We start from the raw sequence: 22,724 nt of genomic DNA on the forward strand, positions 1-22,724 counted from the left end.
CGCCGCCCCCGCCGTGCCCGCCACTGTCTCTAGTTGCTTTTGTTGTCTTTATGGTCGAGTATTGCCCTAGCTTATGATTATTTATTATGTTTTTGTTTAAATTTATGGATGTAATTATGTTGGTTGGACAAAAGAAATGAAAGAAGTCTATTATGCTTGTGCTAAACTTATCTTCTGTTTTACTTTAATATTTTATATTACCTTCATTTTATATTTTATGTTAGTTTAATGATTTGATGAAGTGATTTTAATATTAATTTTTTTTAAAGCAAGTTGTTACATGATATTTTGCGACTTATGCATTTGTTATTTAGTATAAATTTAATTTGTCAATTTTATCATTCTGAAATGTTATTTTGTCTTTCTTTGTTATATATATAAGTTATGATTCTAATATATTATCTCTTTAATTTTGACTCGTGTAATTTTCAATTTGTGAGGGTTACACCTCGGACCACTTCGAGGCGCCTCACTTACGAAAAAAAGCCTTAGTACCCAATTTTAAAAGTTGCTTAAACGTTAAAGTTGTCGAGGGATTCTATGGGGTAACTTTTAGCTATAGTAACTCTATATTTGGGTTACTCTAATTATAGTATATGAGAAATAACATTTATTCCTTTTTGTTTTGGTAAGGGCAACAATATTCATTTCAATATCACTCTCACGCTGATATGTAAATATCAAAAAGCTAAGCTTATCAGTCTTTTTTTTCCCCTTTCCCAAATTGGGGTTTTGTCAATATTTTGGTCAGAATGTAAACAATATGATGTAAGGAATACACACACACACACACAAAGATCTCTTTTGAACTTTTTTTCTTTAATATATTGTCAATCTACCTCCACACATTCGGTTCAATTATAATTGACGTGGTTGTTTAGATTGATATCAACATTATATTTATAATATATTATTATAGGAATCTTCTAGGAGTACCTTAAGGCTATGAAGCATGGACACATGCACGACATTATATGATATTGCAACACGGCGTAATTGTAAAAAATATGACACAATACGACATGAACACATTTTTAATATTTACTAAATTACTAATATCAATGTAATTTTTTAATATTTTTCACTAATGACAGCACAAAATAAAATATGCAATCATTAAGAAGAATTTATATGATAAAATTTATTTTTGGAATATGAAAATTACATTCAAAATATTAAAACATCACCAAAACACTTAATACCAATGTCATTCATAATAAAATGAAGCAAAATATAATAAAATATAATAACACAATCATCACTAATTGGAGTTAATATATTCAATAGTGGTGCCATCATTAATGCTAACTCCATCGCCCTCATCAATGATGTCCTCACCTTCATCAATGAAAAACATAATTTCTAAGCATGACTCATTACGAGAAAGATTAGCAACTTCAAGAATCTCAATTTCATTCATTATAGCTAAGGCATCTCCACCATCCCATAAGTTTGTGTCCTCTTGAGAATATTTTAGGCTCCTCCTAGATAGAAGACAAAGATTAGTATGAATGAATATCAAATCTTCACCTCGTTGAGTGATTTTGTTCTTCTTAAGTGAATTGATAAAAAAATATGTACTCTATTTTTTTCACAACAAGAAGACGAGCATGATTAAGTCAACAATTTGAAGGCTAAACTTTGTAGTTGTGGGGAATTTGCTCTATAAATCATGCACCACTCCTTTTCATCATAATAACTCTAGAAGCCATGGAGTCATGATCAACGAAAATATCGCTAAGTTCAAGGAAATAACAAACTCCAAATTAATAATTGATCTTTCTTCAATATTTAGGAAAATTCTCTTTAAGCATTTATTTCTCTTAATCTTTATATTTTTATGTGGAGCAACACGATTTGGAGCTTCACTTAGCCAAGTGTGACCGCAATTTGTAATAAAAAAATGCATTTATAAATGAAAATTAATCTAAGTTAGAATTAATAAAGAATAAGCATCAAACCAAATCATACATTCAATTAAGAGTGAGCTAAACAATGAAGAGTGTTAGTTTTATTCCATACCTGTACAAGAATATTATGTACAACTTTGTAAAAAGTGCAGTATTCATTGGTCCCCTTTCTCTCGTGTTGATATATAGTATCTTTCACATTTTTTATCATAAAATCTCACATATCATAGCAAGCTGGTGACAAGATTTATCTGTGCAACCAATCTCAACATTCATATACATGTTCTGTTATAAAAATAATATAATTAATTTTATCCCACCACACCTCATTCAAGATTTTTTTTCCTAACAAATGTTCTCTTGTTTATAGCATTTTTATGATACATGCTCTACTAGTCACTGACCGTCATTGTTTGTAGTCCTTATTTTATTGCTTTGAATCTCGTAAGCATGACTATTCTTGATGTAAAACGAGCCTATTCAATAGCCAATATTTTGAACTTTATAAACTCATTGAACATTGATAATCTAATTGAATGATTTATTATATAATTTTTTATAAAATTGACCTCTCTTGTTATGTCAATTATCCGACTGGATTGCTCGTTAGCTATCACATTTCATTTTTATATTCTTTGGAGCATATATATTCTCCAATGCCAAGTTCAATATATGAACAATGCAAAGAGTTCAAAAATTATGAGGATATTAAGCCCCAATCAAATTTTTTGCAGCTTTGTATACATGTGCATTATTAGTGATTACTTGAACCATGTTATCTGAACCTATGCATACTATTGCTTATTTAAGTTCATTAGCAATGTAAAATTTATCTTTATATACCCTTTCACAGTTAATAGCTTTTATAAACATTGATTCATATTCTGTGTGCTCATGAAATTAATGAGAGGCCTTTTTTATGCATCTGACCAACCATCACATACCACGATAACTTCTTTTTCAATCCAATTCTTCTTTATAGGTTTAGACATTCTCTCAACACACACTCTCTCTTTTAGAAGCAAGGTTATTCTTAATAGATTATATAATTAGGAGGAATATATCCAGTTCTTGGGTTGTTGGTTGTATATGAGACACCTTCAAGAACTTCTGAATAATACATTCGAGCAATTTTTTTCATGTAAATTTTCTCTATTTTGCAAATTAATTGCTCTTTCAATAACACTATTGCATGACATTCTCTTATGATCATAATTATTACCTTCTATTTTAAATAAATGTCCACTTGACTGAGTGTTACACAATTGATTGGAACTACTTTTTTTAAACACAATTTTTTTGCTGTGCTCTGCATCAATATCCAACTTTTGCATTTCTTGAATTTATGTCAAAGTTACTTTGGGACATGCTCGAATATCAACTCCAGTTGTCGAAGTAAGTGTGCTCTAACCATAAAATATATTTCCTTAAACTTGCTTTGACAGAATTGATACTGAAATTCTACGTTGTCTCGTACTCCTATTGATCCCAATATCTCTATTTTGGTGACATATGCTCATAAAGGCTTTGTCTTGTCCTCTATGAGATACCAATCAAATTAGAGGCACTTGTAGATGCCATTATCCCATTAATCAATTGCGGAAATTATAAACATATAAAATTCATATACATAGAGAGAGAATACTACATAAATGAATATATCGCATAGATGAACATATTTGAAGAGAATAATTGTGAATAATCTCATGGCCACATCGTAGATTGTCAATTTAGCTTAATGTTTTTAAGCAATTCTTGTTCAACTTGGTAATTGCTCAAGTTTGAGAAATTATCAAGTTAAACTTTATAATAAAAAGGATTAACCCATCATCTAGAGAAATTATTCTGTATTAAAACTAAAGAGTAAGGATATAAGAATTAGAGAATGAAAAGAGCTTAAAACCATCCTATACGAAAAAAAAAAAATCTAGGAAAAGCAAAATTATGTTGTTACAATTAAAGACACTAGCATTGAATCCTATATTTAAGATGAGGCTTACCACTGGAGTTAAACCTTGAATCTAAATGTAATGTAGTGAAATCAAGAAACTTATAATTTGAAAGTTGAAACACTATGTAAGTTAAAAAAAAAAACCAAAAAACTTTATTCTTTTTTTATTTTCTCAATATGACTGAACTAATCTAAGTATTTTGACTTTGATGTAGTTGTCTTAATGGAAATATTTGATATGTTAAATTGTCATGAATTTAAAAATTAAGTACTGCAACTTAGGGCCCGTTTGGGACCGCGGTCCCCCTGCGTCGCGGCGATGAGACGCGAAGTTCGATTGTTTGTTTCGGCGTCCTGCCGCAAAGCAGGACGCAAATCTGGTGAAAAGCTCGCCGCGGGTTGAAGCCTGCGGCCCGCGTTCATGGGGGAGCTGTTCGAAGCGTTCAACTATAATACTCTCTAGACGCTGAAGCTCTCACTAGGGTGAGAGAGTGAAAGATCGGAGAAGATAAACATAGCAATGGCGAAGGGTACGGCGGAGGTTGGAGGAAAGATCAGAGGGAAAATTTCTGCTCGAATCCCGCACGCCGCTGCTCTAGTTAAGCTCCCATCGCTTCTCCACCCGCTCCACCAGCTCCTCTCATGAAGCTCGCGCTGCTCCACCCGCTCCACCAGCGAATACCTTACACCAGCTCCTCCCGTGAAGATCCAGCCGCTCCTCCACCCGCTCCGCTAGTGAATCCCTACACCAGCTCCTCCTGTTAAGCTCCCGCCGTTCCTGCACCCGAATAACGTTGGAAGGATTCCTTTCAGTGTAAAATCCTGCTAACTTAATTTTAATCCGTTATCATACAACATTGAAATGATTTAAGGAATTTCTTCACTTCTTTTTTGTAGAGGGTCTTGGGAATTTGGTGGACTAGAATTTGGTGAAATGTGTGTATTTAGGTTCGTATTCTAACCTTGCATGTATGAAGAAAAAAATGGAATATTTATATACATACTGCTCAATTCCTCTATATTTACCTGTCTAACACCTAAACTTCAATTTATACATACATCCCACCTTTCCTAGGCAAAAGAAGCTTTATTTCAATGTTTTATAAAGTCAAAATGGTTATCTTTTTAAGCCTAAATGATAATTCATGATCAAGTTATTTCTCTTTTGGGGGAATTTTTTGTTCTATCTAGTGTGTTTAGAAGTTTAAAAGATGCACCATCCCATAGATGCATTCTGGTTGCAATTTATGTTGCAATTTAGTTGCAATTTATGAGTTCTCAAAAAAATAAAGATGTATGGAGTTAGTAAAAAATGTACATTGGATATTTTGTAGTTTTATGTTTGCAAATGTCTTAAAAAAATAAAGATGTATGGAGTTTGTAAATGCGATGGCCTATATGACGGTTTGGCCTGGTTGGCAAGTCTTACTTTCATAATTACTTGTAATTTTATTAATTTTTTTCTTTTTCTTAGCATTTTTAGTATTCACTACTAAGTGAGTGGTGTATTCGTACTTTTGTTATGTTTTGAAGTGAAATTCTGCTTCGAAAGTATCAGAAGTATTGTTATCACAGTTCTGTTTTAAACAGTTTTACCAAACAAGGGTAACATGGTCATTTTTTCAGAAACAACTGCCCCAAAATTGTTTTCACACAACTGCACCAAACAAATAGCTAGTTTTCCCGCAGCAGCTTCCTGGGGCAGCATAGCTGCAGTTGAAAAGCTTAAAAGCTGTAGCTGCAGCTGCGCCAAACAGAGCCTTAGCCACTAAAGATAATCAACTTGATTATATGGTTATTAATGTTGGCTCACTCATGAAGTTTTTAGTGATTTGTTCTTAAATGAGATGATAATTTATTCATATATGTAACACCTAAATATTATTTTTTTATATAACTTATAAGATAATTTCAGGAAAAAAAAAACATAAAAGCAAGATAAAAATGCATATCAAAGGCAAACGTGCATAAGTGAAAATATTCATATAAAAAATACACAAAAGCAAACTAAAAAAAAACATAAACAAAATAAATGCTAGACAAAGGTGGAACGACTCAATAGCTAAACCTGAATGCTGGCACGAAGGTCTATGGATTGTGTTGAAGCTCTGGATCTCGTCGAAGGTCATGTTGAAGCTCTGGGTAGCATTGACGCTTTGAATCGTGCCCTAGCTGACGTCGACGATGCTCCGGAATTCGTTGATGATGCTCTGGATCGTGTCGAAGCCCCCACTTTGATCAAGTTTACTGGAAGGCTCCCTTGCTTCGACAGTGATGCTCGATTACTGCTCGAGAACACCACAGCTTTGATGTTGTGTTGCCTCCTCGGATTATGTTTTGACGCTACTCAAATTTAATCTCCTGTATTGGTGTTGAGTGGTGTCCAACCTTACATGTACCGAATTAAACGGAGACTTCCAACACAATTAATAGCTTGTCAGGCACATATTGGCCTGTGTCGAAGCCGTGTCCGTGTTTGACACGGGTACGGCACCTGTTTTGAGGTGTCAGTGCTCCATAGCCTTCAACTAGATTAATTCACTGGTCCATTATTTTAAGGATTTAAGTTTTACTTTAGCACTACTTGCCACAACATTTTTTTTTCTTCTCAGTTATTTATAAGATTATTCACGCATAGGTGTAGTATCCTATTGTAAATCTTCTGTCAACTATATAACTTTCCCAATTAGCATCATCGTTGGTTTTTATAATTCTGAATTTCCCTTTCTTAAATAGTAGCCCTCCTTTGAGGTTCCTTTTTGGATAATTGAGTATCCTTGTAACATATTAATGCTTTCTTTAAGAGGTGCTTGCATGAACTAGCTTGTCTTGCTAATAACAGATCAATGCTAGCTATGTTATAAGCCAAATAGATGAGTTTCCAACAACCTTTGTATCTTCCTTCATCAACTCGAGAACTGGTGCTAAGATTACTTAATCTCATGTTAGGATTCGTTTGAGGTCAGTAGGCTTACTTCTAGTTAAATTGGTTTCTTTTAAGAGATAAACTAATAAGATATCTACAGCATATTTTCTTTGAGAAGTGATGAGGTTAAATTTATTTCTAGAGATTTGCATTCGACGAAAACTCCTAAAATGCCCAAGGTTTTTGATTTTGAACCCTTTAGGGATTTTTTTTTTCCTTTCAAAGTACTTAAATCATGATTTCATATAATAATGATATTATCCACGTACACCTTTAGTGCGGTAGACTTACCATCTTTATGTCTCTAAAATAAGATTAAAATCCATTTTAACCACTGAACTTTAACTCCAGAAGTTTTCTCCTCAATCTTTTTAATAATATATCCACAATTTCGTAATCTATCACACTTATGTATTACTTATTTTCCAAATAATATGATTACTAATTATTAATGTCACAGCACTTAATTTCATATCATTCGTATAATCTTTGTTTTAGTAATTCTAAAAGTAGTTTTTTAAACACTCTTATTATTATTTTTTTTCACATATTTTAGTGGATGTATCATCGACTAGAACTATCATCAAGAAAATACATACATTAAGATTATTCATTTTGAATTAACTTTGTAAACGTCTCCATAACCACAATGACACTAGACTTTGCATAATTAATAAATAATAGTATGCTAATAATGAAAACGACACTTTATCTTAGAGCACAACTTCATGCTATGTTTTTTCAAGTTGGAGAGTAGTAGATCTCTTTTTTTGAAGTTTCAACGATCTTAAAGGAAATAGAAAAGCTCACTGTTTTATTCTCTTCTCTCTCTCTCTCTCTCTCTCTCCATATTATCCTTTTTTTTCTCCATTTTTATCTGTTTCTATTTTTTTAGATGAGCAGTTTTAATTAAGATGCTTTTGGGTATTCATAAATTGGATTCTTCAATTTGCATGCATAGGAATGGGTGGAGTGTATTTCTCTTCGGGAATTATGCTAGGCAATGGTGTTGAATAGGTTGGGTAAGAGTGTCATATGCATGAGGGGGAAATTGCAATTTCTTTTTCTTAAAAACAAAGAAAAGGTGGTATTGGCCTGGGATACTCGATACTTGATTTCAGCATTGAAATTTATTGGAATAGGATGCTTAGTTTAGGACAGGATTGTTAGATTTTTATTGTTGGATCAGGTGGCGATGCATGTAGAGGAGTTTTAGTAGATTGGGTAAATATCTAAATTAAATTCTAATTTTGAACTTGCATTCAAATTTTTTAAGGTTTTGTTAAGATGCTTTTGGGGGTAATTAAAGGAATCTTTGTGATGATGTGAAAGAGAAGACGTGTGAAGAGAAAAAAGTGTAGGATTAGAATGAAAATTTAGAGAATTGGTTTGGCAAACCTATAATAATTTGTTGTATTAAGGACGACAACAAACTTTTATCCCATTAAGTGTGGTCGGCTACATGAATTCTTTTTCCCCATTGTGTCCTATTGAGTGTCATATTTTAATAAATTAAGATCAGTTTTTATGCAATGTGCCGAAGTCTTTTTAGGTCTACCTCTAACTTTCTTAATATAAGTCGAATCTAAAACATCTCCTCTCCTAACCAGATCATCAAATGGTTAACGTTTATTGTGAACAAACCATCTGAGATGACTCTCTCTAGTATTGTCTGTCATTAGAGCTACGCCAATGTTTTCACGGATATATTCATTTCACATTTTGTCTAGCACGAAGAACACTAATCAAGCACCCTGTTCATCGGACTACCCTATTAGTTTGTTTTGAAAATAAATTTTATCTAGGCAATGTAACTTGCTTGACTAATCCGGTGACCCATCTTGTAGTGGACAAGGTTTGACCTCATAGGGTCGTCCGTAGCTTCGCCGGGATGAAATACCACATTTAGTTCAAGCTAATTGGTGAAATTTTCTAACACCTAAACATCAATTGTTCTAGTTGCATACTTATGTATTTACATATCTAATATCTAAACTTCAATTTTTACATATATACCGCCTTTTGTACGAAAATTAGCATTTCACTTTTTAAAAGTTAAAATAGTACTTTTGATGGGACATGAAATATTTGGGTGGTATAAATGTAAAAAAGCAAAGTTTAGTTCTTAGATATGTAAATATATAGGAATTGGGTGGTATGTATGTAAATGCCCTTCTTTTTTTCTTCATATTTTTTATCTGTGACGTTGATCTCAATGCAACTCAAACGCTTGTGTTGTAATAGTTCGTTCATTTGTTCCCAAAATTTAAGTTTTAAACCGTCTTCTTAATTGAAGCACTTAATTGTTACAAGTCCTCAAGCTTGAATCTACATCAAATCCATGTTAATTTATTTTTCATTGTCATAATTGGATTAATAAGGTAACTTTTCAGGGCATTTACATACATGCCACTTAATTCCTATGTATTTACATATCTAACCTCTAAACTTTACTTTTCACATTAATAACGCCTAGATCGTTCATTTCACATAAAAAATATGACGTTTTATCTTTTAAAAAATGAAATTAACCTTTTTCATGTATAGGAAAGTGGCATGCATGTAAAAACCGAAGTTTTGGTGTTAAATATGTAAATACATGGGAATTAAGTGGTATTTATGTAAATCTTCCAGACTTTTATCAGCCTTTATTGTATGGTATTCTTAAATCATTACAGATTCAAGTTCTGCTTCTTCATTTGATGAACATGGTCATTTTTACAGGGCCCCAATCCACTTTCTTGCAAGAAGAAGAAACAAAAGGAGGGCGCTTTAGTAACAAAGAATCAGGTGATGTGTTTACAACGATTGCTGTTTTACTTTCCTTGGGCTGGTGTTACATAAAACAATTTTTACATCCGGACTCCGCAAAATTTGTGACTGTAATCCAATGAGAGTGCGCCACGTGGCAAGTGGACCCACCACTCTAAAAAATCTAGTCAACCAGTGTATTACACTGTGACCACTTGCCACGTGACAAGTATCCATTGGACCCCGAACACAAATTTGCTTCCGGTGTCCTGATGCAATAATCGCTCGGTGATACATCATGTAAAAAAATGAAAATTTTATTACTTCTAAATATTGAAAGGAACTTTACATGCATGCCACACAATTCTTCTATATTTACATACCTAACAAATAAAGTTTTATATTTGCACTCATAAGATCTTGGTGTCATAAGCAGATGCATGAAAATGTATATTTCCTTTTTTGGAGAGGTAGTGATGCTGGTATTTTTGACGTGATGTAAAAAATTCGAGTGGTATGCATGTAAATATGAATGTTTAGGTGTGTAATTACATAAGAGTTGCGTGGTATGTATGTGAATGACCCAATTTAAAACGCAGATCCGAGGATGATCATTTTTGTTTTTTCTGTTATTTTATAAATTGATTTATTTAGTGTATTTTTCACATTTTTTTTTATTTTTTCTTGTGGAATACAAATCAACTTATTTAAAAAAAAACACTCAAAAAAATTAAATTATTTAGTTTTCTTAAACATAAATTTATTTGTTTTCAACATTTCAAACATCAAACTTGTTTTATTTCAAATCCAAGAAAATAAAACATAAAAGGGGTCATTTGCATGCATACCTCCCAATTCCTATCTATTTACATATCTAACACCTACACTTTACTTTTTTACATTTATACCCCACTCAAACTCTCAAATCTTTCATATCCCATAAAAAATACCACCTTTTTAACTTCCGAAAAAATGAAATAAACATTTCATGCATTGGTAAGGTGGCATTGATTGTATAAATTGAAATTTAGGTTTTAGATATATAAATACATAGGAATTAACCTTCCAAACATAAATTTGAGGGGGAAAAAATAAAATAAAATCACATTTTTTAGCATAAATAATTTTGATTTTATGCTCTGATATAATTTCTATATAGTTTCAGAATGGATTGGCAGCTGGGACTCTTAACAAGCGGTCGAGAAGCAGAAAAAGAAAGAGAGGGAGTTCACATGGAGAGCAAATTTGAGCAGCTCAGAAGTTCTGATCTGATCAAGAAAACAGGTTTGTTTGTGCCAGAAACTTTGGTGTCATTTATATGCCACAAGACTCATGTATTTACATATCTAACCCCCGCAGTTTGATGTTTACACTTATAACACCTTGTTGTCATGAACTCATGCATGGAAATGGAAATGTGTATTTCACCTTGAAAAATTAAATAATGTGGTATTTTTGATATGTTTCTGAGTGTTATAAATGCAAATTATGAAAGTTTGGGTGTTGGACATGTAAGTATATGAGAATTGTGTGGTATTTATGTAAATGCCTCTTATCATAATTGCTTGATGCTGGGAAGAGATGGATCACTGTAATCAACCATGTTCAGTTCTGTGCATCCTATTATTTTGTAATTGACATCTTGTTTTTACAAATTGACGCCTTTTCATTTACCCAATTGAGCCTTTTTATATGTTTCTTTTTGGAATGAAGTGATAAAAAGATAGCTATATCTAAAGTTTATATCTGCAATTATACTACTTTGGTGTCATAAAATCATGCATTAAAAGATTTATTTCACTTTTACATTGTTAATGGTGGGGATATATTTGATGTGATGTTACAATTTGAGGGTTATCCATGTAAATATGAAAGTTTAGATGATAGAAATGTAAACACATAGGAATTGTGTGGGTACGTTTTGGTAATGTTCAGCATTATGTTTAAGTAGGTTGGTGAAAGAAATGGTGATGATTCTAGAGATGAGAGGATGAACATTAGTAGCTGATGAATGCTCGGCATTGGTTGCTGAAAGATGTCAAATGATGATCAGACAATGTTGACATGTCGGGTTTGTTGTTATTGTGATTTTAAACCAACATCATAAACCTTATTCTAATTCTTGACTGTAATATTAATGTACATAATCATCATCGCTCTGCACCAACGATCATGATCGTTTGTCCGTCATCCATAACCACCTTAGACTATCCTCTAATGATCGTCATCATCATCCACTCCAACCACCTTCTGTTTAGGCCAACAGTCACTATTGCTTATTCACTTGTGATTGTCGACTCGATCAACTCATCAAAATTTTTATTTTAATTATGTCACGTAATTGGGATGTTATTTTTCAATTATAATTTAAAGTGATTTATGTTAACTTATTAGATTCAATTGTTTCATTGAATGGCATTATCTTGGCTATGAATTTATGAAAATAAAATTTTATCAATTTTAATATCAGTTTTTAGGACTTTTGACCCAAATATTCGAGTACTTTAAAAGCTAAATGTTAGATTAATTTTTAATTTAATTAGGTTATATTTGTTAAAAAATATAAAAAATTAGGATAACTTCTTTGCAAATATAATTTAATACAATAACAACAACAACAACAACAACAAAAACAACAAATTTTTATCCCACTAAGTGGGATCGGCTACATGAAACATTTTTCTCTGTTATGTTCTATTGAGTGTTATTTTTTTTCATTTAATTCTAATATATTAAGATCATTTTTTATATAATATGCCCAAGTCTTTTTAGGTATTCCTCTGACTTTCTTAACATCAATCAAAGCTAAAACATCTACTATTCTAATCGGATTATCAGATGTTCGACGATTAATGTGGCCAAACCATCTAAGACGAATTTCTCTAATCTTGTCTACCACAAAAGATACACCAACTCTATCATGGATATATTCATTTCACATTTTATTTCTAAAGTGTCAAGCCACTCATCTACCCAAGCATTCTCATCGTAGCAACACTTAACTTTGTTTTATGCTTCTCTTTTAAAGGCCAACGTGCTGCGCCATAAAGCATTGCAAGTCTCACCACCATCTTATAAAATTTTCTTTTTAGTTTAAGTAGTAATTTTCTATCACATAATAGTCCTGAAGTATTCCATTTCAACCAACCAACTTGAATTCTATTAATAACATCCTCATCTATGTCACCATCCCTCTGAACAATAACCTAAGATATTTAAAACATTCACACCTTTTAATGATTTGATCATCCATAGTTACAACTCGGCTACTAGAGCCGCTACAACTAAAATCACATTCCATGTATTCAGTCTTAGTTCTACTCAAACAAAGTCTTTTAGATTCTAATGTAGATCTACATAATTTAACTTTTTCTTGAATTCTTTCTCTAGTCTTATTCACAAGAAGGATATCATCAGCGAAAATGATACACCAAGGTACATCCTCCTGTAAATGTCCAGTAAGTGCATCCATAATTAAAGTAAAAAAGATATGGGCTTAAAGCCAATCCCTGATGTAATCCAATTGAAATAGGAAAATACTTAGTTAATCTTCCTTCTATCAAACATAAGTAACAACTGTAGTATAGATATCTTTAATGACTTGAGTATAAATCATATCAACACCTTTTTTCTTTAGAACTCTCTAGAGGACTTCTCTTGGAACCTTATTGTAAGATTTTTCTAAATCAATAAAATTCATATGCAGATTCTTCTTCTTCTCTCTGCACTTCTCCATTAAACCTCTCCATAAATGTATAACTTCCATAATAGACCTGCCTGACATGAATCCAAACTAATTATGAGAAATATTTGTATTACTTCTCAACCTATGTTTAATAACCTCTCCTATAGTTTTTAAGTATGACACGTCAATTTAATTCCTCTATAATTAACACACTTGTGCATCCCCTTTATTCTTAATAATGGGAACCAAAATACTCTTCCTTCACTACTTGGGCATTTTTTTTAGTTTTTAAATAATATTGAAGAGTTTGGTAAGCCAAGAAAATCCCAAATCTTCTAAATATTTCCACACATCAATGGGGATAAAGTCATACTGATTTTCCACTCTTGGTTCTCTTTAAAGCCACTTCAACTTCTTTTTTACTAATGCAATAGCAAAAATAAAATATTTTATTATTATTAACGATATCAGGATTACTAAGTTCGATTGTATTTTTCAGAAACTTCATTGAAAAATTTATCAAAATAGCTGAATCACCTATGTTGAATATCTTCTTCTATGAAAAACACTTTTTGATTTTCATCTTTAATTCAGTTTATCTTGGTTAAATATTTACTTTTCTTTTCTCTTTGTTTGACTAGTTCATGCATATATTTCTCACTCTCCTTAGTATGTAATCTATCATAAAGATCACTAAAAGTAAAATTTTTAGCCTCACGAATTGTTCTCTTAGATTCTCTACAAGCCACCTTATATTTTTTTCCCAATCCTCTATGCCTTTATATGTAAACCAATTTTTATAATACAACTTTTTATACTTTATATTTTCCTGCACATTATTATTTTACTACCAACTATTTTTATTCATAGAAATTATCCCTCTCGATTCTCCAAGTACACCTTTTCCACTTGTTTAATAGTATTCGTTATTTCATCCCACACAGAATTTATTTCTTGATGAACATTCCAAATTTTGAAATCTTAAAGTTTGTTTATAAACAAAAGTTTATTTGTGTCTTTTAGGTGCTCCCATCTAATTTTATAACAATGATTCATAGTATTCTTTATCATACAACTCTTCATCTTAAAATCTAAAACTAATAATCAATGTTGAGTACTTAAACTTTCATTTGGAATTACCTTCCAATCTTTACATTCGTGATGATTGTTGGCATCAATTTTTTTTTATGTCACATGAGCGGGATGTTCGTCTGAGAATACATAACTATGCTTAGTTTCCCTTTGAATAATACATCCAATTGGACATCCTGGTATGTGCCACGAGCAAGAAACCAGGACTACCCAGGAAGATTCACTGTAAGGTGGTACTGGCCCTAACTCCAAACATTTTTTACCTTTGTTTTGTTATTGCAAGACCAAACTCCATGGATCATGAGTATTCTGAGGCTAAAGGTAGTCGTCGAGATCTCCCACGCTCATTTTGGGAAAATTCGGGTTTAGACTGATTTTACCCCCGCTGGAATCCATGACACCTGCTAGCACCAAAGACCTCGTTTTAAAACTCCTGAAATGTTCACTTTTGAGTGACGTGGTTGTATTCTAGTAATACACAACTTTCCGTGGCTTCCGGACCGATGAGGGCCTTCTTACGGTCATCCAGGAAAGAATTCATGCCACATTCCAAGATGCCTGTTGGCAACGATTTCCCCGGTGAATGACCAATCAAAATACTCAATTTTAAAGTTATGGGATTACATTTAACTCATATGAAGTTCTTGTAGCTTATATATTGAGAAAATCCTTTATTAGACACTCTCGGTGTAAATCATATTTTTTGGGGCTAGACCGGTGCCTGGCGCCCAAAACGCCCTTCTGAATGGTCAAAATCGAGCCCCTGGAAATCCGGTGCCAATTCCAGACAACTAGTTGCTGGAAATTGCTCAAATATGGCATTATTCTGTAGAGATGGGAAAGTTGGTGCCAGGTCTGGCGCCTTTGCGCCAAAGCCCTGACACTAGGCTGGGTGTCTAGGTGCTAGGGTCGTGCGCCTAGGCTTCAGTCAACTTCTAGTATGCAATTTTTCATGATTTTGATGCTGATTTAACCCCGATGCACCCCATAAAGGTAGAGGTCTCCTTAGGTATGAGGAGATATGCATGGGAGAATGTAATGGCTTGGGTTTAGCCTCATTTGGCATGTCCTAAATGCCCTCACTTAGCCATTTTTTGCCTAATCAACGGGGTACTTTTAGGATTTGCATGAGGAGGCTGGTTTAAGTTCACTTGGCCCCCTCATTTCAGACATCTCCTCCTCATTTTAGTTTTGGGGCCGAAGCTTTGAGTGCTTGAGAGGGCAAGTGAGAACTCCACCTTTTTCAAGGAGCATAGGGTTTTCTTGGATTTTAGAGCTTGTAGCAAGAAGAAAGGAGTAAGTCACTTCATCTTCCTCACGAAGAAGCTCAAGGAAGTTGGTTTTCTCCCAACTTCTCCTTCTTCCATCTTCTTCCTCGTCTTCCATCACTTCATTTGAGTGTGTGAGGAGAGTTTTGTGAGGAAGAGCTTGGCTAGCAAAGAAGCAAGGTGTCCATTCTCCTAAATTAAATGAGAGCTTCATCTTAGCTCGGTAAAGGATCACCAGAGCACCGCTGGAACTTTGTTGGATCTCAGAACTTTGTTGGAATCTCGTCAAACTCTCATTCTAAAGAAGAGCTTCTTCATCTTTGGAGAAGGAGTAGAGCGGACCTCATAAGAGCTTCGTTGAACTTGGTCCTCTCTCCTATTATTATGAGAGCTTCATCCAACGTGAAGAAACTCGACATCAAACGCCACATTGGTCAAATTCTCTAAAATCCCTCGAGTTTTCTTTCTATGCTAGCCCTAAGAGTAGTTTTTATTAGGTGTTGTGGGTTTTGGTTGCCCACACGAGGTGGGTTTGACCAGCCACTCTGTATCGTCCAACACAATCAATTTTCTATCAACAGACAATGTGATTGGTTGAATTGGTCAACTCGGTCATACACCTTTGGATTGTCCAACTATGTGATGTCGTTGTGGGTTCGGTTGCCTATGCTAGGCAAGTTTGGTGGCATACACTAGTCGACACGGCTATATGCCTATTGATTAGTCGTTTATTTCCTAGAGGAAACCCTAGGCTAGGAAGCTTTCGTTGGACACATTCCTAGCGAGTTTGAGAGATTCTTTTGTGAACCTTGAGGTTTACACATAAGTGGGTCGGAATTCCAAGTTCTCCTTGCTTTGTCATTTCTAACACTCCTTGGAAGGGTTGAGATATTTGAATTTTTTGAAGTGAGAAAAGCTTTGTAGTCGGCTCACTTTTGCAAAATCATGAGGAGTTGTGGAATGGGAAAAGCTTTTTAGCTTTTCCATTCCAAAATATTGTGGAGAGTTTCCTTTTTGAAATCTGAAGGTGAAGCCCCCCACATGCCTCGCCAAAGCAGACACGACTTTGCCGCATATCCATATGGTAAACCCTAATATGTAATTAATCAGAGGGATACATTCTTCTTGGAGATTTGGTTGGCTTATGTAGGAATTATTTTCAAGGATGTTGTGTTGAGATACTTTAACCCGTTCTTATTCGGAAGTATATTCTCAACCCATCACATGAGGACTATCCATATATAAAACCTTCCGCTTGTTTCTTTTTAGTTGTTTGCGTATTTGTTGTTGTATATCATTCTTTTCAATTCCTCTCGTCTTCAAATCATTTTCTTAAAAATATTACTCATCAAATATATATATAATTGATTAGTAGTATTTCGAGCCAAAACGAGCCGAACACGAACGAACAAATATTTGTTCGTGTTGTTCGTGTTCGGCTCGTTAACTTAGCGAACGAACTGAACATGAGCTTCTTAACGAGCCGAACACGAGTTGTTCTCGAACAACGAGCCGTTTTGACAGCCATAAATACCACACATTCTTATGTATGTAAATTCCTAAGTCCAATTTTTTTATGTTTGTACTTATAGCACTTTGATGTCATAAATCTATATAAAAAATAAAACTACACTTTCAGTTTTAAAAATTGCAAATTAAATATATTTTTTATGTGTCATTAAAAATTTGTGTGGTGTGCATTTAAATGTCCTTTATTATTATTATTTTTAGTTAGGGTGGACTTTTTTGTCATTTTGTTTCCTATTAATTTGATTCAAGTTCAAGCATTGAATATCCCTTATTAATTTGTAAAAGATAAACTTACATAGTTTGTACACAATTCTTATGTCTTTACATATTTCACGTCTAAACTTTCATATTTACATAGATATCGGTAATTTAGACTTATGCATGAACATGTGTATTTAACTTTGAAAAAATGATAAAAACATCTCTTCTTGTATCTGTGTATGTGTTGGATTTTCGTACAATGATGAAACATTAATATATTTTATCTTCACAAATTCTCCAGTGCACAACAAATTTAAATGACATTAAAGAGGTAATTTTTATTGGATGTTTTTTAAAAATATTATAATTTTTTTAGAAGACCAATTAAAACTTTTTTAATTAGAAAGTCATCAATGTTATGCTTTAATCTCATTCATTCTATTAGAAAAATCTTAAATCCAATCAAGTGTTGTAGCCCATAATCTTGTTCAACTCAAATCAATTTGGTTTAGATAATAAAACATTCTTATATAAAATTGCATAATTCAAAATGGTACTCTAAAATCATAGGTATTGGTCAATTATTATTAAACCTAATAAATGAGGTCTTGTGTATTAACTTATTCTATTAGTTTTATGCAAGTCATGGTTTGTTGGTTGGGAGTTTAGGTTTTCTGTGAAGAGGTATTGGGTCTAAGGTCTTGTATATGTAGTTTGTATGTCATGCCTGGAACCAGGATATGTGCAAGGGAGGTGTATGACTTGAGGGATAGAAGAAATGCTAAATTTCTACGAGAAAGGACTTACTTCGAGCCCTGAAAATGGATGAGAGGGAAGGGGCAAATTAATATCTAGTTTGGATGTTGCTATAACTATGTTCTTGACAAGAAAGAGAACCCTTCTAGAATTATTTAGAATGAGGATGTTCTCCCAATCATTTTTATGTAGTGTTGTGATTATATAATAAACATCTCAACTTTCATACTTACATGTAGAACACCTAAAATTTTAACATTAAATTAAAAATATCACTACTAGTTACCTTTTAAAAGTAAAATATAACTTTTCATATATAGATTTATTATATCAAAGTGTTAATAAATATAAATATTAAATTTTATAGACTTGCAAACACAGAATTGATACATCATAAAAAATTCTCATCATTTGACATGAATCTCGAAGTGTACCACAAATTTCTAGGCATTTTCTGGGGAAAAATGTTCAAACTCAAATTTAAAATTATTCATGACTCCTTTTACAACAAACTTGTAGTCAAACTGACAGGTTCGACGAGAAAGACCCAATGACACCAAAATTGTTCTAATCCATGTTATATCAAGCCTGCAACAAGCCATTATACCACTCACGAAAGTTTTTGGCGGATAATTGAAAGGTCAAATGAATTTTAAATTTGATAAGCTTATAGTCGAATCGAGCATCTTGATAAGAAGAATCCAGTGAACTTAAATTACTCAATTCTAACATAATTAATGCCCTAAATTGTCCATAAAACTCTACTAAGGTTATTTGATGGTGCAGTTTGAATTCTTTCCTTATTTAGAAGTGAGGCCACTTTCAAACTTGATAAATAGAGCCCTAACCTTTTCATGAAAGGGGACTGAAAAACCAGGACCCAGACTGAGAGCCAGATCAATAAGAGGAAGAAATTTCGAGAGCCATTCTGAATTCAAAGACCCGACAATCACTTTCTACCTCGATTGATTTCAGCAACCATCGAACATCTCCGGTCGATCATTGTAGAGTATAGTCCAGTGACTACCATCGACCACAATTCACTGTCCCCTACTTGTCGTCAATGAAACACCTTTTGAAGTAACGACGTATGTTGTGTAATAATGAAGCATCCTACTGTGCATCGCAGTGTGTCAAATACGTTGTAACAACACACCACAAAGATGATGTAATTATGCATCCCTAATATGCTATAACAAAGCAACCTGAATCTAGTAAAACAACTTCTATCATTAGGGCCATCCGCTTTGGCCTTGATGGCCAATTGGTGCTTGCCCCTCACTACGACCTGTGAGGCCAACATATAAATATTGTAGCTCACCACTACATCCTATGCGGCTTACTACAGCCAATGCGGATCACAACTCGCACAACTCTCAACTTTGGCTTCTATGATCTATGAATTTTATCACAGCTTACCACTATGACTTATGACTTATGTGACTAACTATGTCCTATGTGGCTCACAGATCGTACAACTCCTAACTCCAACCTTTGTTACCTACAAATGTTAGTGCAACTCTCTTCTACGACCAGCATGGTCGACTGATGTGATTACAACTATTCACTACGACCCCTATGGCAAACTACATTATCACGACTCATCACTATGACCTATGTGACCAACTATAACCTATGTGACTCACAACTCATATAGCTCTCCTCTGGCTTATGTGGTTTACGAACATTATTGTAGCTCACTACTATGTTCTATATTACTAACTACCACTCACGCGGCTCATAGTTTATGTAGCTCTCAACTCCAGCCGTTGTATGAATGTTATTACAACTCACCACCACGACGTATATGACCAACTATGACCTATCTGTCTCTAAGCTCATACATCTTCTAACCCTGGTTTCTGTGGCCAATAGACGTTAGTGCAACTCTCCATTATAGCCTTTGTGGTTAACTGATATTTCTGAAGCTACCAACGATGACTTATATGGCCAACTATTGCTACAACTTCCAATTATAGTCTCTACTTCAAGTTGAGGCTATTACAACCATTAAGAACTACAACTATTGTAGCCCTATTGAGGTTGATAAAGCTGGATCACTATTATACCTGTGTAATTCCATCTTCTCTATTTTAGGAGAAGAGTGAACTCATTTACACAATTACATAAAGAATTACTTTGACAGAGCTAGACCCTATATAATTTAAAGTATGGCATCAGCTTAATTTCTCTAAAATTTGCACGCTCTTTTCATCCCTTTTATTCTTAAAATTGGGATCAAAATACTCTCCATTCACTTCTTAGGCATCTTTTTAGTTTTTAAAATAATATTAAAGAGTTTAGTAAGCCAAGAAATATCCAACTCTATTAAATATTTCCAAATTTCAGTTGAGATATCATCAAGTTTTTTTAAAATATCATCAACTTTTTTTTACTAATGTTAGGATAAAAATTTAATATTTTATTATTATTAACGATATTAAAATCACAAAAGTCAATTGCATTTTCAAAAAACTTTATTAAAAGTTTATCAAAACAGCTCACCCACTTATTTTAAATATTTTTCTATAAGAAAAACAATTTTTAATTTTCATCTTTAATACACCTTACTTAAATTAAAATTTTACTTTTCTTTTCTGTTTGTTTGGCTAGATTACACATTTATATTTTTTTATCTTTTTTAGCTTCTAATCTATTATAAAACTCATTTAAAACATAATTTTTAACGTTTCAAATTGATTTCTTAGACTTCCAACCTTGTAAATCTTAAAAGACCAATATTTAAAGCATCCAACCTTAAAATCCCATATGATATAAGTCAATACTTTAATCGAGAATTTTTGTAGGGGTTTACAACTCCTGAATGTAATTGACTATAAGGGTTAACTCTTGTAGGGATACTAAGCCCTAAAATAAAATAAATCATATATTACACTTATAAGGTAGAGAAAAAAATCTTCGGTTAGCATATAACCCTACGTATCAAAGTTTTTCATCATCTGAATGATTAAATCCAATTCAAGCTAATATTTTGTCACTTTATGTGGTGCATTTTTCTTCAAACGACGTATTTGATTATTTATACAGAAAATTTTCAAGATCTGTGGTGGACAGAAAAAAAAACAACAATAATACATCCTCCATGGCTGGAAAGTTTCACGTGTTTCACGTTAAACTCTACCATTTATTAGGAGTGCATATCTCCTGATGGTTGAATTATGTCTCGCTAACAACTCTTAGGGCTGTCAAAACGGCTCGTTGTTCGTGAACAACTCGTATTAGGCTTGTTAAGAAGCTCGTGTTTGGCTCGTTCGTTAAGTTAACGAACCAAACACGAAATAAATTTTGTTTGTTTGTGTTTGACACGTTTTGGCTTGAAATACTACTCGTGTGGGGATTCACTGAGGTCACGAGTTTGATTCCCAGTGGTGTTGGGTTCTCAAATATTTATGCACATAAAACGGGCTCTCATCATGAGGCTTAGTGCATGGGAAATCGGCATTTGAACCTCTACCAAATACCGATTTCCTTTAATATATATATATATATATATATATATTGTTGAGTAATATATTAAAAAATTTAATTGACTACAAGGCTACAAAGATTTATAATCAATTAAAAGTATTAATTAAGAAAATATAATAACAATTATGAAATTAATTCAAATGATGTTTTAATATAAACAATAATTTTTAAATCTTGTCACAACCATTAACATCTTATGAGTACGTGATTAGGGTTGTCAAAACGACTATTTGGTCATGAACAACTCGTGTTCGACTCTCTAAGCAAACGAGCCGAACACGAGCTGAGCCTAGGCTCACTCGTGTTTATGGTCGTTTACACTCCTAACAACTCGTGACTATTTCATGCAGGCGTAGCTTCTGAGCCCCTAGAGGAAGGAAGTCAGAGCTCAATGGTAAACTCTCACAACTCCTCAAGGTATTGCTTGCAAAAGCTTATTGATGGTGGAAAAAGCTATTTTGATTGAATATGAATTTATGTCTCAAGACAAACCCTATAGAGCAGAATGTCTGCTTCGTTCATTTCGTCCCTCTAGTAATGAAGAGGGATTAATGATTCTCTTATTCTCTCATTCTTCTTGCAGTATCTTGTTGGAGAGCCAAGTGAATCGAGAAATTAAATATTTATGCAAAAAAGAGTTTTTTTATGCAAGAAGAAAACCTAAATACTAAATGGGTCAATTTTACTGATTAGCCATATATTTAAAAGTGAAAAGTTATAAAACTCCTTGCCACCCATAAGGAACCCACGAGTACCTCCAAAGTACGTTAGCATTCCTACGAGTTTCTTCGAACTAGTTTATCCAACCTAAATCTTCAAGCAAGTTCTTTAAGTTAAGCTCGCTCTCACTGCCCAAGTTTTCATTCCAAACTCACACGAGTTGGATAGACCTTCCCACCAAACTCGTCGACTATTATCTGGTCACACCTCGAACTCAACTTGCAGTTCTTAAAGGTAGAAGAAAGAGAAATCTAATCTACCAATATACATATTATCATTTATTGACAATATGACAATCATCACCAGCAGTTTTGTCGACAATTAGTTTGCTCAGGCTTCATAGAATACATTATGTAACCTAGTTTTATGATTTATTCTTTGAACCTCTAAGTGTGTACATACTCCACAATCTATATATATATATATATATATATATATATATATA

At 33.2% G+C, this 22,724-nt stretch overlaps 1 protein-coding gene across 3 annotated transcripts in view; it reads left to right on the top strand.

Moving 5' to 3' along the window:
- The window catches only part of LOC110031319 (rRNA-processing protein UTP23 homolog), a 14,960-nt gene extending 3,944 nt beyond the window's left edge, over window positions 1-11,016 (top strand). For 2 of the 3 annotated variants that reach the window (XM_020734461.1, XM_020734462.1), the window contains 2 exons: window positions 9,512-9,577; window positions 10,698-11,016. In XM_020734461.1, coding sequence (XP_020590120.1) covers window positions 9,512-9,577; window positions 10,698-10,787 — 156 coding nt within the window. In that variant the 3' untranslated portion in view covers window positions 10,788-11,016. The remainder of the gene's footprint in view (window positions 1-9,511; window positions 9,578-10,697) is intronic. The other variant, XM_020734463.1, reaches the window with a different exon arrangement.
- The last annotated feature ends 11,708 nt before the right edge of the window (window positions 11,017-22,724 follow it).

Source organism: Phalaenopsis equestris, unplaced genomic scaffold, assembly GCF_001263595.1.
Source record: "Phalaenopsis equestris unplaced genomic scaffold, ASM126359v1 Scaffold000800, whole genome shotgun sequence".
Taxonomy (NCBI): Eukaryota; Viridiplantae; Streptophyta; class Magnoliopsida; order Asparagales; family Orchidaceae; genus Phalaenopsis; species Phalaenopsis equestris.